General features: G+C 41.9%; 1 protein-coding gene across 7 annotated transcripts in view; it reads left to right on the top strand.

Moving 5' to 3' along the window:
• The window catches only part of ttll10 (tubulin tyrosine ligase-like family, member 10), a 109,767-nt gene that overhangs the window by 58,862 nt on the left and 29,612 nt on the right, over nucleotides 1-21,293 (top strand). For 5 of the 7 annotated variants that reach the window (XM_061975191.2, XM_061975201.2, XM_061975207.2 and 2 more), the window contains one exon: nucleotides 13,041-13,360. In XM_061975191.2, coding sequence (XP_061831175.1) covers nucleotides 13,041-13,360 — 320 coding nt within the window. Of the gene's footprint in view, nucleotides 1-1,959; nucleotides 2,086-12,809; nucleotides 12,875-13,040; nucleotides 13,361-21,293 lie in introns of those variants that run through there. The other 2 variants (XM_061975238.2, XM_061975216.2) reach the window with 2 other exon arrangements.

The raw sequence follows: 21,293 nt of genomic DNA, 5'->3' as shown, positions 1-21,293 counted from the left end.
AACGGAATACAATGATTTGCAAATCCTTTTCAACCCATATTCAGTTGAATGCACTACAAAGACAAGATGATTGATGTTCAAACTCATAAACTTTTTTTTTTTTTTTCAAATATTAATTCACTTAGAAGTTCATGGCTGCAACACATGCCTAAGTAGTTGGGAAAGGGCATGTTCGCCACTGTGTTACATGGCCTTTCCTTTTAACAACTCTTAGTAAATGTTTAGGAACTGAGGAGACACATTTTTTAAGCTTCTCAGGTGTAATTCTTTCCCATTCTTGCTTGATGTACAGCTTAAGTTGTTCAACAGTCCGGGGGTCTCCGTTGTGGTATTTTAGGCTTCATAATGCGCCACACATTTTCAATGGGAGACAGGTCTGGACTACAGGCAGGCCAGTCTACTCTTTTACTATGAAGCCACGTTGATGTAACATGTGGCTTGGCATTGTCTTGCTGAAATAAGCAGGGGCGTTCATTGTAACGTTGCTTGGATGGCAACATATGTTGCTCCAAAAGCTGTATGTACCTTTCAGCATTAATGGCGCCTTCACAGATGTGTAAGTTACCCATGTCTTGGGCACTAATACACCCCCATACCATCACAGATGCTGGCTTTTCAACTTTGCGCCTATAACAATCCGGATGGTTCTTTTCCTCTTTGGTCCGGAGGACACGACGTCCACAGTTTCCAAAAACAATTTGAAATGTGGACTCGTCAGACCACAGAACACTTTTCCACTTTGTATCAGTCCATCTTAGATGAGCTCAGGCCCAGCGAAGCCGACGGCGTTTCTGGGTGTTGTTGATAAACGTTTTTTGCCTTGCATAGGAGAGTTTTTAACTTGCACTTACAGATGTAGCGACCAACTGTAGTTACTGACAGTGGGTTTCTGAGCCCACGTGGTGATATCCGTTACACACTGATGTCGCTTGTTGATGCAGTACAGCCTGAGGGATCGAAGGTCACGGGCTTAGCTGCTTACGTGCAGTGATTTCTCCTGATTCTCTGAACCCTTTGATGATATTACGGACCGTAGATGGTGAAATCCCTAAATTCCTTGCAATAGCTGGTTGAGAAAGGTTTTTCTTAAACTGTTCAACAATTTGCTCACGCATTTGTTGACAAAGTGGTGACCCTCGCCCCATCCTTGTTTGTGAATGACTGAGCATTTCATGGAATCTACTTTAATACCCAATCATGGCACCCACCTGTTTCCAATTTGCCTGTTCACCTGTGGGATGTTCCAAATAAGTGTTTTTGATGAGCATTCCTCAACTTTTTCAGTATTTATTGCCACCTTTCTCAACTTCTTTGTCACATGTTGCTGGCATCAAATCTAAAGTTAATGATTGTTTGCAAAAAAAAAATGTTTATCAGTTTGAACATCAAATATGTTGTCTTTGTAGCATATTCAACTGAATATGGGTTGAAAATGATTTGCAAATCATTGTATTCCATTTATATTTACATCTAACACAATTTCCCAACTCATATGGAAACGGGGTTTGTATTTCAATGTACTGCAGAAATAACAACAACAATCTTGCAATGGGGACACGTATTGGAGTTACTCCTAAATACCACAAGAAATAAAGCAATATTAAAAAAAAATAAAAAATAAAAAATAAAATAGAATAGGTAGAAAATAGATTATGGGCAATGTGTCCCCTAAAAAGCAATGTAAGAAAAATATTAACCAAACAATTGTAAATAACTATACCATGAATAAGTAAATGCAAAATATATGATAGATACAACCAATTCATTCATGTATAAAATAAATGAATGATTTGTATGTGTTGGCAGTCATGCTATTACACTCCCATCCCATAGGTGGCAGTAATGTGCATTACAAAGTGAAGGAGCAGAAGTTAGCATGTCTGCCATCTTTGAGGGAATTTGTTCTCACCTCCCCCAAATTCTCTCAATCAGTAATATTTGGTTGTTTTTCTAGAAACAGACATAGACTTGAAAATAGTACAATTAAAGAGTGAATGGTCTCAGGGTACGATAGGATATCAGACAAGTAAATATTAGAGTTATTTAGATATATGTACAGACGGATCGAAAAATGAAGCAGGAAAGGTAGGAATAGGAGTGTGTGTACCAGAAATAAATCATTTTATGGGATCAAGTGTCCGTCTACACAGCAGAGATATAATAATTGTGTTACAGTGGGTAGAAGTCAAACCAGACAGAGTTATATGTTGTGTACTCTTGACAGCACTAAATAAGGGTTATACTTGTATAGCGCTTTTTTACCTTCAAGGTACTCAAAGCGCTTTGACACTATTCCCACATTCACCCATTCACACACACATTCACACACCGATGGTGGGAGCTGCCATGCAAGGCCCTAACCACGACCCATCAGGAGCAAGGGTGAAATGTCTTGCTTAATAAGGACACAAAGGACGTCAGTAGCTGGGGATCGAACCATAAACCCTGAGGTTGCTGGCACGGCCGCTCTACCAACCGAGCCATGCCGTCCCCAAATCGTATTACAAGTATGAAATCAAACCGTGAAGACTTAAAGGGGAACTGCACTTTTTTTTGGGAATATTTCCTATCGTTCACGATCGTTATTAGAGACTAGAACACACATCTTTTTTTTTTTTTAGGATTTTAAAGATGATAAAAAACACTTGAAAGATGCGGCTAATGGGAGTCACCGTTGTAGCCTTCAAAACCCTCTAAAACAACTTCAAAACCCTCCATCAACACACTGCATATACACTATATAGCCAAAAGTATTTGGCCACCTGCCTTGACTCACATATGAACTTGAAGTGCCATCCCACTCCTAACCCATTGGGTTCAATATGACCTTTTGCAGCTATTACAGCTTCAACTCTTCTGGGAAGGCTGTCCACAAGGTTGCGGAGTGTGTTTATAGGAATTTTACACCATTCTTCCAAAAGCGCGTTGGTGAGGTCACACACTGATGTTGGTCGAGAAGGCCTGGCTCTCAGTCTCCGTTGTAACTCATCCCAAAGGTGTTCTATCGGGTTCAGGTCAGGACTCTGTGCAGGCCAGTCAAGTTCATCCACACCAGACTCTGTCATCCATGTCTTTATAGACCTTGCTTTGTGCACTGGTGCACAGTCATGTTGGAAGAGGAAGGGGCTCTCTACAAACTGTTCCCACAATGTTGGGAGCATGGATTTGTCCAAAATGTTTTGGTTTCCTGGAGCATTCGAAGTTCCTTTCACTGGAACTAAGGGGCTAAGCCCAACTCCTGAAAAACAACCCCACACCATAATTCCTCGTCCACCTGTGCATGGGCCAAGTGATTCGGACACCTGATTCTGATCATTTGGATGGGTAGCCAAATACTTTTGGCATTTTAGTGTATATAATGTAGTAACAGACATGTTCAAAACAATATGTAATATGTACAATATTTACCGTATTTCGCTCATTTGAATCATTTCCAGGACTGACTTCTTCCGCGCATTTTCCTTTCTGTCTTGCCTCTGGTGAGGGCGGTCACATTTGTCTCCGCTCCCTCCTTCCCTGCTTGCTCTCTTCGTTTTGTCTTGTCTGAACTTTTTTGAAGCCTCTTTCTTTGCGCTGTCCTCAAATCTAAACATCAAACATGGATATGAACAGCTGGACTCTCGACGCAATTGACAAAGTTTTTTCGACAAGGAAAAAAAGTTCGGGGGAGCCTGGCTGCCCTGATGGGGTACGTGAGAGACTCCTGGGATAAATGGAGAATCATGTGCCTCTCAGTCCTTTCCATCGAGGACGTGGAAGACATCTACCTATTTGGAACCGTGATCGCGGGGCACCTGCTGATTGGGCTGGGCATTGCTCTGGTGTATTGTCAAATTCGGAAGACGATGGCAGCCACTCAAGGAGCCCAACGGCTGTTCGTCGCAATGGAAGGATTGGGTCGGGCTGTGGGATATGAATCGCAAAATGGATCTCATCATTGAGAAGTTTGCTGAGAAGGAGAATTAAATTGAATTTGAGAGAACCTGCAACGGACACATAGAGCAGGCAAGTCATTGTTTTGACTGCTCGAAAAAAACAACATCCTAATTTACGATTTGACTCCCTTGAATGGCCTTGACGCAGGAACAGGCTGTTCTGAAAAACTCCCCCGGGGACTCCTCAACGATGGACGCTTTTGACCTTCCTTTTTTACAATAACACCTGGTGTCGAACTTTGAGATCGGCCCCAGTCCACAAAAACATTTCAACATCTCACCCAGGTTAATTGGGCATACATGCACGCACCCGCCCCTTCCCCAATCAACGCCTTCACCACTGCTTAATTCCTCTTCGGGGTTATGGACGGCTGAGTAGCGCTTTATAGCGGCAGGCCGGCCTCCAAGGCCCCAAATCCCCCCCCCTTCTGTTGCGAGTTGTTGTGATTATATGTATCATGTTTATGTGTGCTATGCTATGTGAGGTTTTTTCCTTGGACTCAGTCTGGACCCCTCCCGAGGGTCCAGCCTTAGACTAATATTTTTTTTACTCTTCCCCCCCTTTCCCAATATCACCTTTTCCCCACCTTTTTTAAGGGCGCTGTAAGTGGCTGATCCGTTGGCGGTCTCGTCTTGTCCCCCTTGTAACGTATGTCTGCTCTTAGTGGGACTGTGCCGAAAATGAAATTTCAGTTCTTACATGTCTTGTACATGTTAAAGAATGGACAATAATAAAGCATCTTGAATCTTGAATCTTGAATCATCTTGAATTGATTTCTGTTTCCATCGCAGCGCACGTCCGACTTCTGGCAACAAAAGTGTGTTCCTACTCTCGGATAGAAAACGCTTGTGTGTGTTGTGATCATGGCAGACTTGGTAACTAACAACAAAGACAACAATTTTTGGTCAAATGAGGATTCACTACATTATACTTTTAGACAGGGGCGTCACTAGCTTTTAAGGACAGGGGGGGCTTAGCCCCCAGGAGATGCACAGGGTGTGAGCGAACGTAGCGCACGAGCACAAAACTTCACAAACGGCTAACAAAGACTTAGAAATGATTCATTGTTATTATTATTATTTTTAAAAAATGCACCGGACGAAATGAAATGCTCCCCGGGGATGACTTTTAACCATTTTTTTTCTTTTTCTTTTTATGTATTTATTCATTTTACATTTTATATTAAATGTCTTGGTTTTTCCTCCCTCTGAAAATTCTATGAAATGTTTAACAAGCCATCCTATAATAATACAACAGCTATTAATGTAACAATACAATAAAACAAATATATTTAATGATGTTTTTTTCATTATTTTAACAATAGGCTAATGTATATTACCTTATATAGATTCTACAAGAAACACAAAACTTAAAAACTAAATTATTTACAATTGCACACACAAGGTTTCGTGCAGCTTCACTCATTGTAAAGGAAGGTAATGTGCTTCGTACACCTGCAGGACCGCAAGCAAGGTCGCAGAGAAAATGCGGACTGGAATTTGAGTGATATGGACATTTTCTATATGAACAAGTGGAATGGATTGGATACCGACGCACTAAAGGGGCTCTCAACCTTACACTATGAAGTGAGGGGAAACTGAGTGAATGATAACAGGTTATATGATTTATTTAAACTCATATTCGGGCCGCTTTATAATGAATATGTCGGCATGTATTTGTAAAAAAAAAATATATATATACTGTATATAACACCAAATTATTTAGGGGGGGCTTAAGAATATTTTAGGGGGGCTTGAGCCCCCCTAAAATAGGCCTAACAACGCCAATGCTTTTAGACATATGAAGGATGAACGACTGCTTCTAGAAGCAGGCACGAAGAAGAGGGTCAGACGTTGGAGCAGACGGAAACCGATAGTGAGGTGAAAGCGACTCGAAGCTGCAAATGTGGGATTTGGAGCCGAGCTATTTTGACATAAATGGCGTGCTTACCCCCAGATAAACCAGAAAAAACGTCCCTGGCCAGCTGGACCAAAGAGACAACTGATTCACACTTTATATAGATCATGATACACGCAGCACGTCATGTGTGTTATTACAACTACAGTAGATACGCTGTCTGGCTTGCTGTGCACAAACAAAACATAAAATAATACTGTCTTTGTCACGATCCGTGGTCCAGATCATGTTTTGTTTAGTTATGTTCTGTTATTTTTTGGACTCCATAGTTCCTGTTTTTGTGCACCCTTGTTTGTTTTACTTTCCATGACGACTCATTAGTTTCACCTGCCTCATGTGATCGGATCACACACCTGCTCTAATCAGAGACTATTATTTAAGCCTGTTTTGTCAGTTAGTCGTCCTGGCGACACTGCTCTGTTTATTCCATAGTTCATGCTGATTGTTATATGTTCTGTACATGTTCTTTTCATGCTCTGCTCATGCTGGTATACTTGCGATTGCTCTTTTCATGCTTCATGCCATGCCACGTAAGTTTTGTTTATTCAAGCCACAGTTTAGTGAGTTTTTTTTCATGTTTTTTAGTTTCATGTTTCATGTCCTAAGTTTTTTGCCTTAGCTTTCGCGTGCGTCAGGCACGCTCGCCTTAGGAACGCTCGCCTTCGGCACGCTCGGGTTGTTTTCTGTTTTTGTAGTACTTAGAGTTCAAGATTAAATAATGTTTTTACCTGCATGCCATGTCCGACGGAGTCCGTTTGCTTCATGGGAAAACAATCCTCGCAGTAAGCTGCGAAAAACTCCTCATCATGACAGAATGTCGCCAGCAATTCGTTTTCCCGCAACAAACATGGATGAGATGGAGGAAGGCATCAGGACCGTGTCATATTGATTACTGATTAGACACACCTGTCCCTGGTTGGGAATCAAGACACACCTGTCCCTCGGGGCGGAATAGCTCGGTTGGTAGAGTGGCCGTGCCAGCAACTTGAGGGTTCCAGGTTCGATTCCCGCTTCTGCCATCTTAGTCACTGCCGTTGTGTCCTTGGAATACCATGAATTGATTGAAGTGGACCCCGACTTAAACAAGTTGAAAAACTTATTCGGGTGTTACCATTTAGTGGTCAATTGTACGGAATATGTACTGTACTGTGCAATCTACTAATAAAAGTTTTAATCAATCAATCAAAGGACAAGACACTTTACCCACCTGCTCCCAGTGCCACTCACACTGGTTTAAACGTAACTTAGATATTGGGTTTCACTATGTAAAGCGCTTTGAGTCACTAGAGAAAAGCGCTATATAAATATAATTCACTTCACTTCACATCGTTGCCATTTATGATACTTTTAAATGGATCATTTTTGCATTGCTCGGTATTGCACAATAGGTTTTTGCATCTTTTTGTGTTTTCGCTGTACTGCAAGTGTTATATTTCTAGCGATGGTCGACTGCTCATACATACCATGCTTTTGCGGCTTCTATGACAATTAAGTTAGCATTTTACCCACACATCGTCTTCAATTTTTATTGTGCAAATCTTTTTGTTGCATGAAATGCAGCGATGTGTCATATTACCAGTACCCTAATTATTAATATTAATTTTGTTTAATAGTGTACATTTTGACATGCTTCCTGTTTGAAACGACTTAGGGCTTTTGCGATTAATCACAAAAAAATGAATCATATATATGTGCAGATTAATCACATATTTTATCATGCTTCCTTTTAAAACAGGGGTGTCAAACGTACGGGCCGAGGGCCGGATCAGGCCCCTGAACAGGTTTTATTCGGCCCGCGGGATGAGTTTGCTAAGTATTAAAATTTACCTGAAATTTTTGAATGAAAGAAATGGCTGTTCTAAATGTGTCCACTAGATGTCGCAATAGCAATTATTTGTATCTTTGTAGATGATGCTACACATGTACAAAATAAACCACATGATGTTAGTACATCAGTCGAGGAAAATGATCAAACTATACATAAATAACATAGTGTAATTTGATTTGATTTTTTTTTTTTTTTTTAATCTTGATGGATGGAAAATGAACACCAATGAGTTGACTCATGAACATTATTACATAATTTAGTCATAAAATATAAATAACGAAAAATAAAGTATATGCTATTAACCGCAACAGGTAATTGTAAAAAAAACAACAAAAAAACATTATGATTCGTACAATTTCAGAATGTGCTTGTTCTAATTTTTTTTAAAAAGAACACAATCTGAAGTTGTCTTTATTTTTAAGTTATTGTGCCATGATTTTACCAGTCCGGCCCACTTGGGAGTAGATTTTTCTCCATGTGGCCCCAGATCGAAAATGAGTTTGACACCCCTGTTTTAAAACGACTTAGGGCTGTCAAATGTAATGCATTATAATTCATCACGAAAAATGACTGCATTTATCATTTATATATGCGCAGATCAATCACATCATTTATTTTGAGCGCATATGCGCTTCTAATTTCACTTAAAAAATGTATTTCATTTTCCTTGAAAAAAATATTTTACTTAAAGATACACCCGGACAGAACTTTATATAATACTGGTAGCAAGTTTTGGGCCAAAAATGACGGATTCAACTAAAACATTTAGAAATGTTGGTGTATGCTATTTTGACCATAACATTGCATTTGTGTCTTTTTTTTTTAGATTAATTTAAATTACGCAAGCGAGTAATAACCTGTGATTAGTCAAGGTTAATCCACATTCAAAAGTGAGATTAATCTGATTTTTTTTTTTTAATCTAGTTTTTACCCTTTGTTTCATGACTAATTCGCCCTCATAATCGGTTTTGATTGACGTTACCGCTGCAACATAATGGTGAATGAACCTAAACTTACATGATTAAATAACTGCTGTTGAAAATGTGCACAGGTGGAAACTGTTGCTACGGCTCTGATTACTGGGCTAACGACTGTTGCTGTGAGTCACGGTTGTGGTTTTTGCGGTTTGTCTTGGAGGTTGAATGCACATAGTGCAAGAGGAACCCACGGAGTAGTTGTTCACGGAGACTGCCTGGAGACAGGTAAATCCACTTGGATTCTAAAATATAGCAATGTTGAATCTAAATATATTGTTATTCTTGATAATAATAACAGAAGTTTTTCAAAGCTGAATTGTTTCCATGGAAACACCAAAACATTTGTGGGCCATAATATTGTTTTTATATACCAGTGTAGAAATACAGTTGGGTCACATGCACTTTGCATATTGACATTGCCCCCTACTGGACTGGCATGCATATTACAGCATTTTGTTTGTTGCACGTTCGTGTGTTGGAGTATCGTGTTTTATTGTGAAGCTTTGCAAAAAAGACAAAAACTACAGCTGTCATAAATAACATGTGAACTTGTGTTTAATCACAATATCTGTTCACATTATTCATGTATATGACCAGATTATCCACCAAAATTATTTTGACCTTACTTGCTCCTTTTCCTTACCTGAGGATGGTTAAAGGAGCCATATGTAATAATTTCATGTCACGTCATCATTAAATGGCCCTGATACGTCAAAAGGTATTGATAAGACATGTTCTTTTCGAATACCTCTAGACATACTTGCCAACCCTCCCGGATTTTCTGGGAGACTCCTGAAATTCAGCGCCTCTCCCGAAAACCTCCCGGGACAAATTATCTCCCGAAAAGCTCCCGAAATTCAGGCGGACTCAGGTCCGCATTACCCACAATATAAACGGTGTGCCTGCCCAATGACGTTATAACTGTAGAATGATTGAGGGCGAGTTCTTGGTTCCTTATGTGGGTTTATTGTTAGGCAGTTTCATTAACGTCCCCCCAGCGCGGTAACAACACACAACAACAGCAGTCACGTTTTGGTCTGCCGTAAACAGCAATGTTGTGACACTCTTAAACAGGACAATACTGCCATCTGGTGCATTTGATGAAAGCACTTTTGTGCGTGCCACACAGCAATGCATCATCAGAGAGGGTGTTCAGCATGGTTAGAAAAATAGTGACAGAGAATAGAACAAGGATGGACAATTCAACCCTTAACTCAACAAGTATATGTGTGAATAAATTAACACTGAAATTCAAGTATTTATTTTATGTATATATATATATATATATATATATACATATATATATATAATCTATATATATATATATATATATATATATATAGATTATATATATATACATATGTATATATATATATATATGTATATGTATATATATATATATATATATATACAATAAAAGAAATATATATTTATAGCTAGAATTCACTGAAAGTCAAGTATTTCTTATATATATATATATATATATGAAATACTTGACTTGGTGAATTCTAGCTGTAAATATACTCCTCCCCTCTTAGCCACGCCCCCAACCACACCCCTCCCCCACCTCCCGAAATCGGAGGTCTCAAGGTTGGCAAGTATGCCTCTAGAACTGATAACAGTAGTTCAGCCGGTATATGCTTATTTCACAATTAGATTTACAGCCCCGAAATCTTGCTATTGTTTTCATTTCGATGTCCTGCTCTCTACCGTTTGACCAATTAAAAAGTCTGTGAGTGTATCACATGATCCAGGTTGCCAGTTACGCACCGCCACTTTCGTCTGGCTACTGCCACTGGTAAAGTTACTAAACATGTCAGACATTAGTAAATCTAAAAGGCGTCGTTACGATTCTCAACTTATTCATGACAAAGCCGGGAACAAAACAAAGATTTGTATTGGGGATGCCTTTGAAAGATGGAGACGATTGAAGGCGGAGAAGATTTTTTAATCTGACGCCAAATTTGCTAATTTCCTCCTTGATAGGTAAGTCAGGCATTTGCGTTTTCTTATTAATTGTAATAAATGGAAATGGACATTTCGTATGTAAACTATATTGTCCAATACAGTCTATGATCTTGTCTAACAAAGCTAGTATGTTCATGCAACGAAAGCTGAGTACACCGGTCAAGCTAGGACCGCCACTGAAGTAGGAGTCAAAAACATTTGGCTAATCGACATGAGTAAAATGTGGCATAATTACTTAGTAAACCATCTTGCAAGAAGCATAAACAAGAGAAACCTACACGTTGATGTAACACGTGGCTTGGCATTGTCTGGCTGAAATAAGCAGGGGCGTCCATGGTAACGTTGCTTGGATGGCAACATATGTTGCTCCAAAACCTGTATGTACCTTTCAGCATTAATGGCGCCTTCACAGATGTGTAAGTTACCCATGTCTTGGGCACTAATACACCCCCATACCATCACACATGCTGGCTTTTCAACTTGGCGCCTATAACAATCCGGATGGTTCTTTTCCTCTTTGGTCCGGAGGGCACGACGTCCACAGTTTCCAAAAACAATTTGAAATGTGGACTCGTCAGACCACAGAACACTTTTCCATTTTGTATCAGTCCATCTTAGATGAGCTCAGGCCCAGCGAAGCCAACGGCGTTTCAGGGTGTTGTTGATAAACGATTTTAGCCTTGCATAGGAGAGTTTTAACTTGCACCTACTGATGTAGCGACCAACTGTAGTTACTGACAGTGAGTTTCTGAAGTGTTCCTGAGCCCATGTGGTGATATCCTTTACACACTGATGTCGCTTGTTGATGCAGTACAGCCTGAGGGATCGAAGGTCACGGGCTTAGCTGCTTACGTGCAGTGATTTCTCCAGATTCTCTGAACCCTTTGATGATATTACGGACCGTAGATGGTGAAATCCCTAAATTCCTTGCAATAGCTGGTTGAGAAAGGTTTTTCTTAAACCGTTCAACAATTTGCTCACGCATTTGTTGACAAAGTGGTGACCCTCGCCCCATCCTTGTTTGTGAATGACTGAGCATTTCATGGAATCTACTTTTATACCCAATCATGGCACCCACCTGTTCCCAATTTGCCTGTTCACCTGTGGGATGTTCCAAATAAATGTTTGATGAGCATTCCTCAACTTTATCAGTATTTATTGCCACCTTTCCCAACTTCTTTGTCACGTGTTGCTGGCATCAAGTTCTAAAGTTAATGATTATTTGCAAAAAAAAAAATGTTTATCAGTTTGAACATCAAATATGTTGTCTTTGTAGCATATTCAACTGAATATGGGTTGAAAATGATTCGCAAATCATTGTATTCCGTTTATATTTACATCTAACACAATTTCCCAACTCATATGGAATCGGGGTTTGTACATATAAAACAATCACTGTAAACATGATCATTTTAGGGAAGAATGTAATACAAAATATCAATACAAAGTGTCAAGCCAGAATAAACTCTCTGCTGCTGCAGCAACAGAGATACAGTCTATAAGATATATAGATATCTACTGTATTCATTCATTGTTTATGTAGGATATACGCATGTATATATAACCTAATCATATTGTTTCTTCAACTTAAAAATAGCTGACCGTTTTTTCCCCCTTCTCTGGGATTATATTCCCAGTTTTGATCTCGGGACGTCTGGTCGCTTATAGCATATAAGAATATTCTATTACTGTTAAGCAAATTTTGAATAATAACGTGTCCTTTATCATAGCTACACAATATGACAAAAAAAACGTGTGAAAATGAGTGGTATTCAGTGAGGTAAGATGAATTAAATGCGCTGACAGTTCATTGCTCCTGCCAAATTAATTGCACTGAGTGGAGCGGATCACCACTCCAAGATGGCGGCCCCGCGTCTCGTCAGCGCCTGTAGGCAGTAGCGGTCGATGCTGCGTACCCTTATAAGATGTCTATGGAGGAAACTGTATAAAGTTTTCCATTCCATTAATGTTTGTTTTTTAAATTGTTAAAGTTAAATTCAGGTAAAACGTGGAAAAAAATCCTTGTATATATTGTATAGATAACGGTTATAAATAAATGTGTTAACATTATTTTCTGGCTCCTGATGCTTCTCTGTCTTACAGCAAATGTCATGAAGTCATAAAAGGCATCAAAGGAATTTGATTATGCTTTCATCATCATGTTTGTTAGCAGGATTTGCCAAAAAGTACTCAACCAATAATCATTTTTAAGAACTTGTGACATTTTAAAATGAGCATGTATTGAATGGTACTGTACTTTTGTTTTTGAAAATGTTTTTGTATCAGTCAGAACCTAATTTAGATAGTTGTTTTTCATTGAATTTTTCTTATTCATTGAGTAATTATTTCTCTTCTCATACACACATTGATTATAATAGAGGACCCTGTTCTTCTTCTTCTGTCTTTTTCTTCAGCTGAAGGTGATGTCATCGGAAAACCTCGTGAAGCCCTGCGATGAGGCCCAAAATAGTGAACTGGAGGAAGACCTATCTCCAACTCAGGATGTAATAAAGACGTCAGAAGATGGACTGATGATGAAGGTCCTGGAGGAGGAGATGCAGTCTGGTTGTGTCAAAAGAAGATTTAAGTACAAGAGGAGGAGGTACCGACATAAGTGTGTCCCCAGAAGCCTGCAGATGTTCCCCTGCAGTGGCAAGGTGGAGGAGCAGGATGAAGAGGAGCCCCAAGGTGCTGGACCTTTCTTCTTCATTGGAGGAGCCAACGGTGCAGAAATGTGAGTATAGTACAAGGGTCGGCAACCCGCGGCTCTAGAGCCGCTTAGCGCCGCCCTAGTGGCTCTCTGGAGCTTTTTCAAAAATGTATGAAAAATGGAAAAAGATGAGGGGGAAAAAAAATATTTTTGGTTTTAATATGGTTTCTGTAGGAGGACAAACATGACACAAACCTCCCTAATTGTTATAAAGCACATTGTTTATATTAAACATTAGAGATGTACGATAATATGGGCCGATAAATGCGCTAAAATGTAGTATCGGAAATTATCGGTATCGTTTTTTTTATTATCTGTATCGTTTTTTTTATTAAATCAACATAAGAAACACAAGATACACTTACAATTAGTGCACCAACCCAAAAAAACTTCCTACCTGTCACGACCAGAACAGGACTCTGAACACAGATGCAGGATTTTAAGACAATATATTTATTTGGACAAGGGAAGGGGTCCAAAACAGGAGAAATAAACAGGCTATAAAAACACAACTGACCTGAGCTCTAAACTAACAAAAATATCAATAACTCAAAAACGCTCTGTCTACGGAGGGAAAAAGGGGCTATGAACAAAAAACTACTAAGTATAACAAAAACCGCTCCAATGGAGGTGATGCTAGGAAGCTATTCTTACCTGAGAAAACTTACAAATCAAAATACTCCCATGGATCCAAAAAAGATACAAGAAACGTGGCTGTGGCTGTGGACAATGCTGTGGCAAGGGAACGCTGGAGGTACGCACATGAAGTAACGAGACACTCTGGCACAAGACAAGAGGAGGACGAGACATTTATACACATGAGGGAGTGTGACACAGGTGGGAACAATCAGGCAATCAGGAGTGACATCATACCAGTGAAACAGGAGGAAGGGCAAGTGACCTGAAACGAGAGGGAGAGTTGACCTTTCAAAATAAAACAGGAAATGGCAAGAAAACATAACAGACGAAACCCAGACAAGACTTCACCCAGGTGTGACAGAACCCCCCCCCTTCTAGGGCCGACTCCTGACGGCCCAGGGACCTCAGGGTGGAGTCTATAGAAGTCCCGGATGAGGGAGGGGTCATCAATGTTCCGTTGGGGAATCCACTGTCTCTCTTCTGGACCGTACCCCTCCCAATCCACCAAGAACTGTCTACCTCGACCTCTTTTGCGTACCGCTAAAAGTTTCTTGACCCGGTACAGAAGTCCTCCGTCTACAGCTTCCAGCGGCGTTGGGGGGGGTTTGGTGGCTGGGACCATGGGGCTTTCTTTGGCAGGCTTGACTTGGCTGACATGGAAAGTAGGGTGGCCGCGGAGCGACCTGGGTAGGCGGAGGCGTACTGCTGCTGGACTGATGACCTTGGTGATGGGGAAGGGACCCACGAATCTGGGCGCTAATTTCTTGGAGGGAACCTTGAGGTGCAGGTCTTTGGCGGATAGCCATACTCTCTGTCCTGGCCGGTAATCAGGTGCTGGGCGCCGCTTCCGGTCGGCTGCTTTCTTGACCCGATCTCCTTGGCGAGCGAGCACTTGTCGGGCCGCAAGCCAAATACGACGGCATCGGCGCACCAGGGCATGGGCGGAGGGCACGGAAACTTCTGGTTCTGAGTCTGGGAACACTGGCGGTTGGTAGCCGTAGACACACTTGAAGGGGGAGAAACCAGTGGCAGAGGTAGGCAAGGAGTTATGGGCATATTCCACCCAGACCAGGTGGGAACTCCACGTTGTTGGGTTCTGGGACACGAGGCATCGGAGGCCGGTTTCCAGTTGTTGATTGAGGCGCTCGGTCTGGCCGTTTGCCTCCGGGTGGTATCCTGATGTCAGGCTGGCTGTAGCCCCGATGAGCTTGCAGAACTCCTTCCAGAACCGTGAGATGAATTGGGGCCCCCGGTCTGATACAATGTCTGTGGGAAATCCATGAATTCTAAAAACGTGTTGCATCAATATCTGAGCAGTCTCCTTGGCTGTGGGCAACTTTGGCAAGGCAATAAAATGTGTCATCTTTGAAAATCGATCGACCACGGTGAGCACCGTGGTGTTACCTCTTGAGACCGGGAGGCCAGTGACGAAGTCCATAGAGATGTTAGACCACGGTCTGGAAGGGATAGGCAGCGGCTGTAAAAGTCCAACACGTGGCCCAGAGGATGTTTTAAGTTAAAGTTAAAGTACCAATGATTGTCACACACACACTAGGTGTGGCGAAATTATTCTCTGCATTTGACCCATCACCCTTGATCACCCCCTGGGAGGTGAGGGGAGCAGTGGGCAGCAGCGGTGGCCGCGCCCGGGAATCATTTTTACGAGCGCAGACCGGACACGCCTCGATGTACTCCCGGACCCCCGCCTCCATGGATGGCCACCAGAACCGCTGTGAGATCATAAACATAGTTCTCCGGACCCCCGGATGGCAGGTAAGCAGCAAGGTGTGAGCCCAATGGATCACCTGTGGGCGCAGACTGACCGGGACAAACAGGCGATTCTCTGGGCACCCACTAGGTGGAGGGGTCTCACCATTAGCGTGCCTTACCTCTCGTTCTATCTGCCAAGTGACCGCTCCAACCACACAGTTCAGTGGAAGGATGGGTTCTGGTACCTTGGCAGCAGGCTCGGGGTCGTAGAGGCGTGACAAAGCGTCTGACTTGACGTTGCGGGACCCCGGCCTGTAAGACAACGTGAAGTTAAAACGATTGAAAAACAATGCCCACCTGGCCTGACGTGAATTCAGTCTCTTGGCGTTTCGAATATATTCCAAGTTCTTGTGGTCAGTCCAAACTATGAAAGGGTGTTGTGCCCCCTCTAACCAATGTCGCCACTCTTCCAGCGCTACCTTGACCGCCAGAAGTTCCCTGTTCCCAACATCATAGTTACGTTCTGCAGGGCTCAACCGGCGAGACAGAAAAGCACAGGGGTGGGTCTTGCCATCTGCCTCCAGTCTTTGGGATAAGACCGCCCCAACTCCCTCGTTCGACGCGTCCACCTCGACCACAAATTGGCATTGTGGATCTGGTAGCGTGAGGATGGGTGCAGTCGTGAAGCGGCGCTTGAGATCCTGGAACGCCCTCTCTGCCTCCGGAGACCAGTGGAAGCGCACCTGTGGAGAAGTCAAAGCATGGAGAGGGGAAGCTATTGCGCTAAAGCCTCTGATAAATCGTCTGTAGAAGTTCGCAAAACCGAGGAATTGCTGAACCTTCTTACGACTATCAGGTGTTGGCCACTTGGCGACTGCGCTAACTTTAGCCGGATCCATCTGTACACTTCCAGGGGCTACAATGAAGCCCAGGAAGGAGATGGTGTCGGCATGGAATTTGCACTTTTCAGCTTTAACGTACAGGTGGTTTTCCCGGAGCCGTTGCAAAACCTGGCTGACATGGTGTCTGTGAATGTCCAGATTGTCAGAATAAATTAGTATGTCATCAAGATAGACGAAAAGAAAATTGTCCAAAAAGTCTCTCAACACATCATTAATCATAGCCTGAAAAACGGCAGGGGCATAAGTGAGACCAAAAGGCATTACTAAATATTCGTAGTGGCCACTAGGGGTGTTAAATCCGGTTTTCCACTCATCACCTTCCCTAATGCGAATGAGGTGATAAGCATTGTGTAGGTCAAGCTTGGTAAAAACTTTGGCCTGCTGGAGCTGATCGAAAACTGATGACATTAATGGCAGAGGGTACCGATTCTTTATTGTTATGTCGTTGAGGGGACTATAGTCTATACACGGTCGCAGGGTGCCGTCTTTCTTGGATACAAAGAAAAACCCTGCTCCAGCAGGTGACGATGAGGGATGGATGAGTCCCGTTTTAAGTGAGGATTGTATGTAGTCTTTCATAGCATGTTTTTCGGGACCTGAAACCGAATATAGGCGCCCCTTGGGGATGGTAGATCCGGGAATGAGGTCTATAGCACAATCGTAAGGACGATGTGGTGGGAGCGATGTAGCTTTTACCTTATTAAAGACCTCCTTCAGGTGGTGATAGCAAGGAGGTACTGATGTCAAATCTGGGTGCTGTGGTTCTATGGTAAAGTGAGCAGAAACAGTTTATATTCGTGGTGGTTCTTGCTGGGGCACTAACCATCATTCACTTCCCCACGCAGTTCCTTCCCCAGCCCCTGATTTTGCCTGTGGGCCAGTCTATGTGGGGGTTGTGGTAAACGAGCCATGGATGTCCCAATACCAGGGTGCGTGCTGGTGAGTGAAACAAAAAAAAGTTCAATAGTTCGTGGTGATTATCAATGTCTATGGCTACGGGTTCTGTGACATGGGTGATCGTGAATAAAGCGCTACCATTAAGGGCGCTAGCCTTAAGGGGGGGTGTGATGACCCTTGTTTTTACCCCCAATTTCTTGGCTAAACCCCAGTCCATCAAGCTCTCATCGGCCCCAGAGTCAATTAAAACAGGCATAACCACACTAATAGAGTCATTGGTTACCTTAATGGGTGTCAAGGTACGCACAGTAGCACTTGAGGCAGGATTCTGATCCCTCACCTGGGTCGTCTTGGAAGGGCAGGCGGCCACGAGATGCCCCACCTCCCCACAATAGAAACATCGCCCCTCCTTGAGGCGACGTTGGCGCTCTACCAGAGGGAGTCTTGCCCGGCCCAACTGCAAGGGCTCCTCTCCCCTCTCAGGCAGGGAATCGGGAAGCCGTACTGTTGGTTGAGGACCTGGAGTAGAACTGGCGGTGAGGGAAAACTGCGGCTGGTGGTCTGGATCCGTCGGACGGCCTCCTTGGAGAAACTTGAACTCCTGTAGTCGTTGGTCTGTCCTGATGGCGAGGGTGATGAGGTCGTCCAGGTTAGCGGGTAGGTCTCTGGGTAGAAGTCGCTCCAGAAGCGGGCCGGCCAGCCCCTTGAGGAAGACGTCATAGAGTGCTGTAGTGTTCCATCCGCTGTCTGCGGCCAGTGTTCGAAAACGAATGGCATAATCTGAAGCTGATTCTTTCCCCTGACAAATCCTACTTAGCTCTCTGGCCCTTTCGCGCTCAGTTGAGACAGGATCAAAAGTCTTTTGGAGAGTCTCTGTGAAGTCTTGGAGTGAGCTGCATATGTGAGAGCCCCTGGACCACTCGGCCATGGCCCATTTCCTTGCTCTCCCCGCCAGATAAGAGATCATAAAAGACACCTTAGCACGATCGGTGGGAAAGGCGTGGGGCGAGAGCTCCAAATGCATCTCACAGTTTATGATGAATTCTTTGCATTGTCCGGGTTCGCCCGCAAAGCGTTCTGGAGGGGCCAATCGGGCTCCCACCCCACTATGAATGGTGGGGAGTACCTGAGTCATGGGGGCTGGCTGCGGCTCAGGCACAGGGGGTGCGGGACCAGGCTTGGTCATTTGGGTGAGCAAAAGTTGCACCTGTTCCGCAAGTTGGCCCACCTGGGAGGTAACAGCGGTCTGAAAGTTCTCTTGGATTCGGGCGATCCCCTGGATTACCTGGCCCAAGACTGCCACCTGCTCCTCATGAGCGGAGAGGCGGGATTCCTGCGCATGAAGGGTCGCGGCCCACTGCTTCGATCCTGCTGTGTCCATACTGGCCAGAGTGTACTGTCACGACCAGAACAGGACTCTGAACACAGATGCAGGATTTTAAGACAATATATTTATTTGGACAAGGGAAGGGGTCCAAAACAGGAGAAATTAGTGATGGGTCCGGCAACACCGATGCATCGGCGCATGCGTCGAGCTCATAGAGCAAAACCCTGTGTCGGTGCGCGTACTGCTTTTAGAAAGTCACGTGACCGATCATGAGCTGTTTTGGTCACGTGACCGATACGCGAACTGTGTCGCACTGACGCCTCCTCTGTGTCCTGTGAGCGGGTCTTTTCTACAGCCGGAGAAATAATAACTAAGAAGAGAAATCGTCTAAAATGTAGTACGTCGGAAAAACTTTTTTTTTTAATAAAAATGTGTAAAAAAATTTAATTAAAAAAATTCCCAGTCCACAATCATCCACAACACGTTCTCTTAGATTTCCATGTAATGATACATGTTCACATTATTTATTGACTGTATCTAAAAAAGATAAAAATATATTTTTATTTAAATGAAGATATGAAATAATCCTAAATGAAATACAATGACTTGATTTATATTATTGTATATACTAGGGCAGGGGTCACCAACGCGGTGCCCGCGGTCACCAGGTAGCCCGTAAGGATCAGATCAGTCGCCCGCTGGCCTGTTCTAAAAATAGCTCAAAGAGCAGCACTTACCAGTGAGCTGCCTCTATTTTTTAAATTTGATTTATTTACTAGCAAGCTGGTCTCGCTTTGCTCGACATTTTTAATTCTAAAAGAGACAAAACTCAAATAGAATTTGAAAATCCAAGAAAATATTTTAAAGACTTGGTCTTCACTTGGAATAAGCGGTAGAAAATGGATGGATGGATGGGGCTTCACTTGTTTAAATAAATGCATTTATTTTTTACTTTGCTTCTTATTACTTTTAGAAATACAATTTTAGAGAAAAAATACAACCTTAAAAATGATTTTAGGATTTTTAAACAAATATACCTTTTTACCTTTTAAATTTCTTCCTCTTCTTTCCTGACAATTTAAATCAATGTTCAAGTAAATTTATTTATTTTTTATTGTAAAGAATAATAAATATTTTAGCTTCTGTTTTTTCAACGAAGAATATTTGTGAAATATTTCTTCAAACTTACTATGATTAAAATTCAAAAAAATTATTCTGGCAAATCTAGAAAATCTGTAGAATCAAATTTAAATCTTATTTCAAAGTATTTTGAATTTCTTTTAAAATTTTTGTTCTGGAAAATCTAGAAGAAATACTGATTTGTCTTTGTTAGAAATATAGCTTGGTCCAATTTGTTAAATATTCTAACAAAGTGCAGATTGGATTTTAACCAATTTAAAACATGTCATCAAAATTCTAAAATGTATCTTAATCAGGAAAAATTACTAATGATGTTCCATAAATTCTTTTTTTAATTTTTTCAAAAAGATTCAAATAAGCTAGTTTTTCTCTTCTTTTAGTCAGTTGAATTTTGAATTATAAAGAATCGAAATTGAAGATAAACTGTTTCAAAATTTTATTTTAAATTTTTTCGTATTTTCTCCTCTTTTAAACCGTTCAATTAAGTGTTTTTTTCATCATTTATTCTCTACAAAAAACCTTCCGTAAAAGGAAAAAAAAATGTACGACGGAATGACAGACAGAAATACCCAATTTTTTATATATATATACATTTATTTATTTAGCTGTTCTTGTTTAAATCACACTTACGTGTAACTTACAAATGACAATATATTTATTTATTTAAGTGTGTATCAAACTGGTAGCCCTTCGCATTTATCAGTACCCAAGAAGTAGTTTTTGGTTTCAAAAAGGTTGGTGACCCCTGTACTAGGGCATAAAATCAGTGTCAGTTGAGTCGGTCCATAGGTTGCCTGTCGGGATTTTTAATGTCCAGCAGATGTCAGTATTTAGTGACACAGTATCGACACAGTATCAATACAGTTTTGCAATGTGTAGAAACGCTTCATGACGCCTCATCAACCCATCACTAGGAGAAATAAACAGGCTATAAAAACACAACTGACCTGAGCTCTAAACTAACAAAAATATCAATAACTCAAAAACGCTCCGTCTACGGAGGGAAAAAGGGGCTATGAACAAAAAACTAAGTATAACAAAAACCGCTCCAATGGAGGTGATGCTAGGAAGTAGTGATGGGTCCGGCAACACCGATGCATCGAGCTCATAGAGCGAAACCCTGTGTCGGTGCGTGTACCGCTTTTAGAAAGTCACGTGACCGATAATGAACTGTTTTGGTCACGTGACCGATACGCGAACTGTGTCGCACTGACGCCTCCTCTGTGCCCTGTGAGCGGATCTTTTCTACAGCCGGAGAAATAATAATTAAGAAGAGAAAGCGTCTAAAATTGAATACGTTGGAAAAACTGTTTTTTTAAAAATAAAAATGTGTAAAAAATTT

This window comes from Nerophis lumbriciformis, linkage group LG01 (assembly GCF_033978685.3).
Source record: "Nerophis lumbriciformis linkage group LG01, RoL_Nlum_v2.1, whole genome shotgun sequence".
In the NCBI taxonomy this organism is placed as follows: Eukaryota; Metazoa; Chordata; class Actinopteri; order Syngnathiformes; family Syngnathidae; genus Nerophis; species Nerophis lumbriciformis.
Note: the sequence above shows the minus strand (reverse complement) of the source record. Positions and strands in the feature narration are given on the sequence as shown.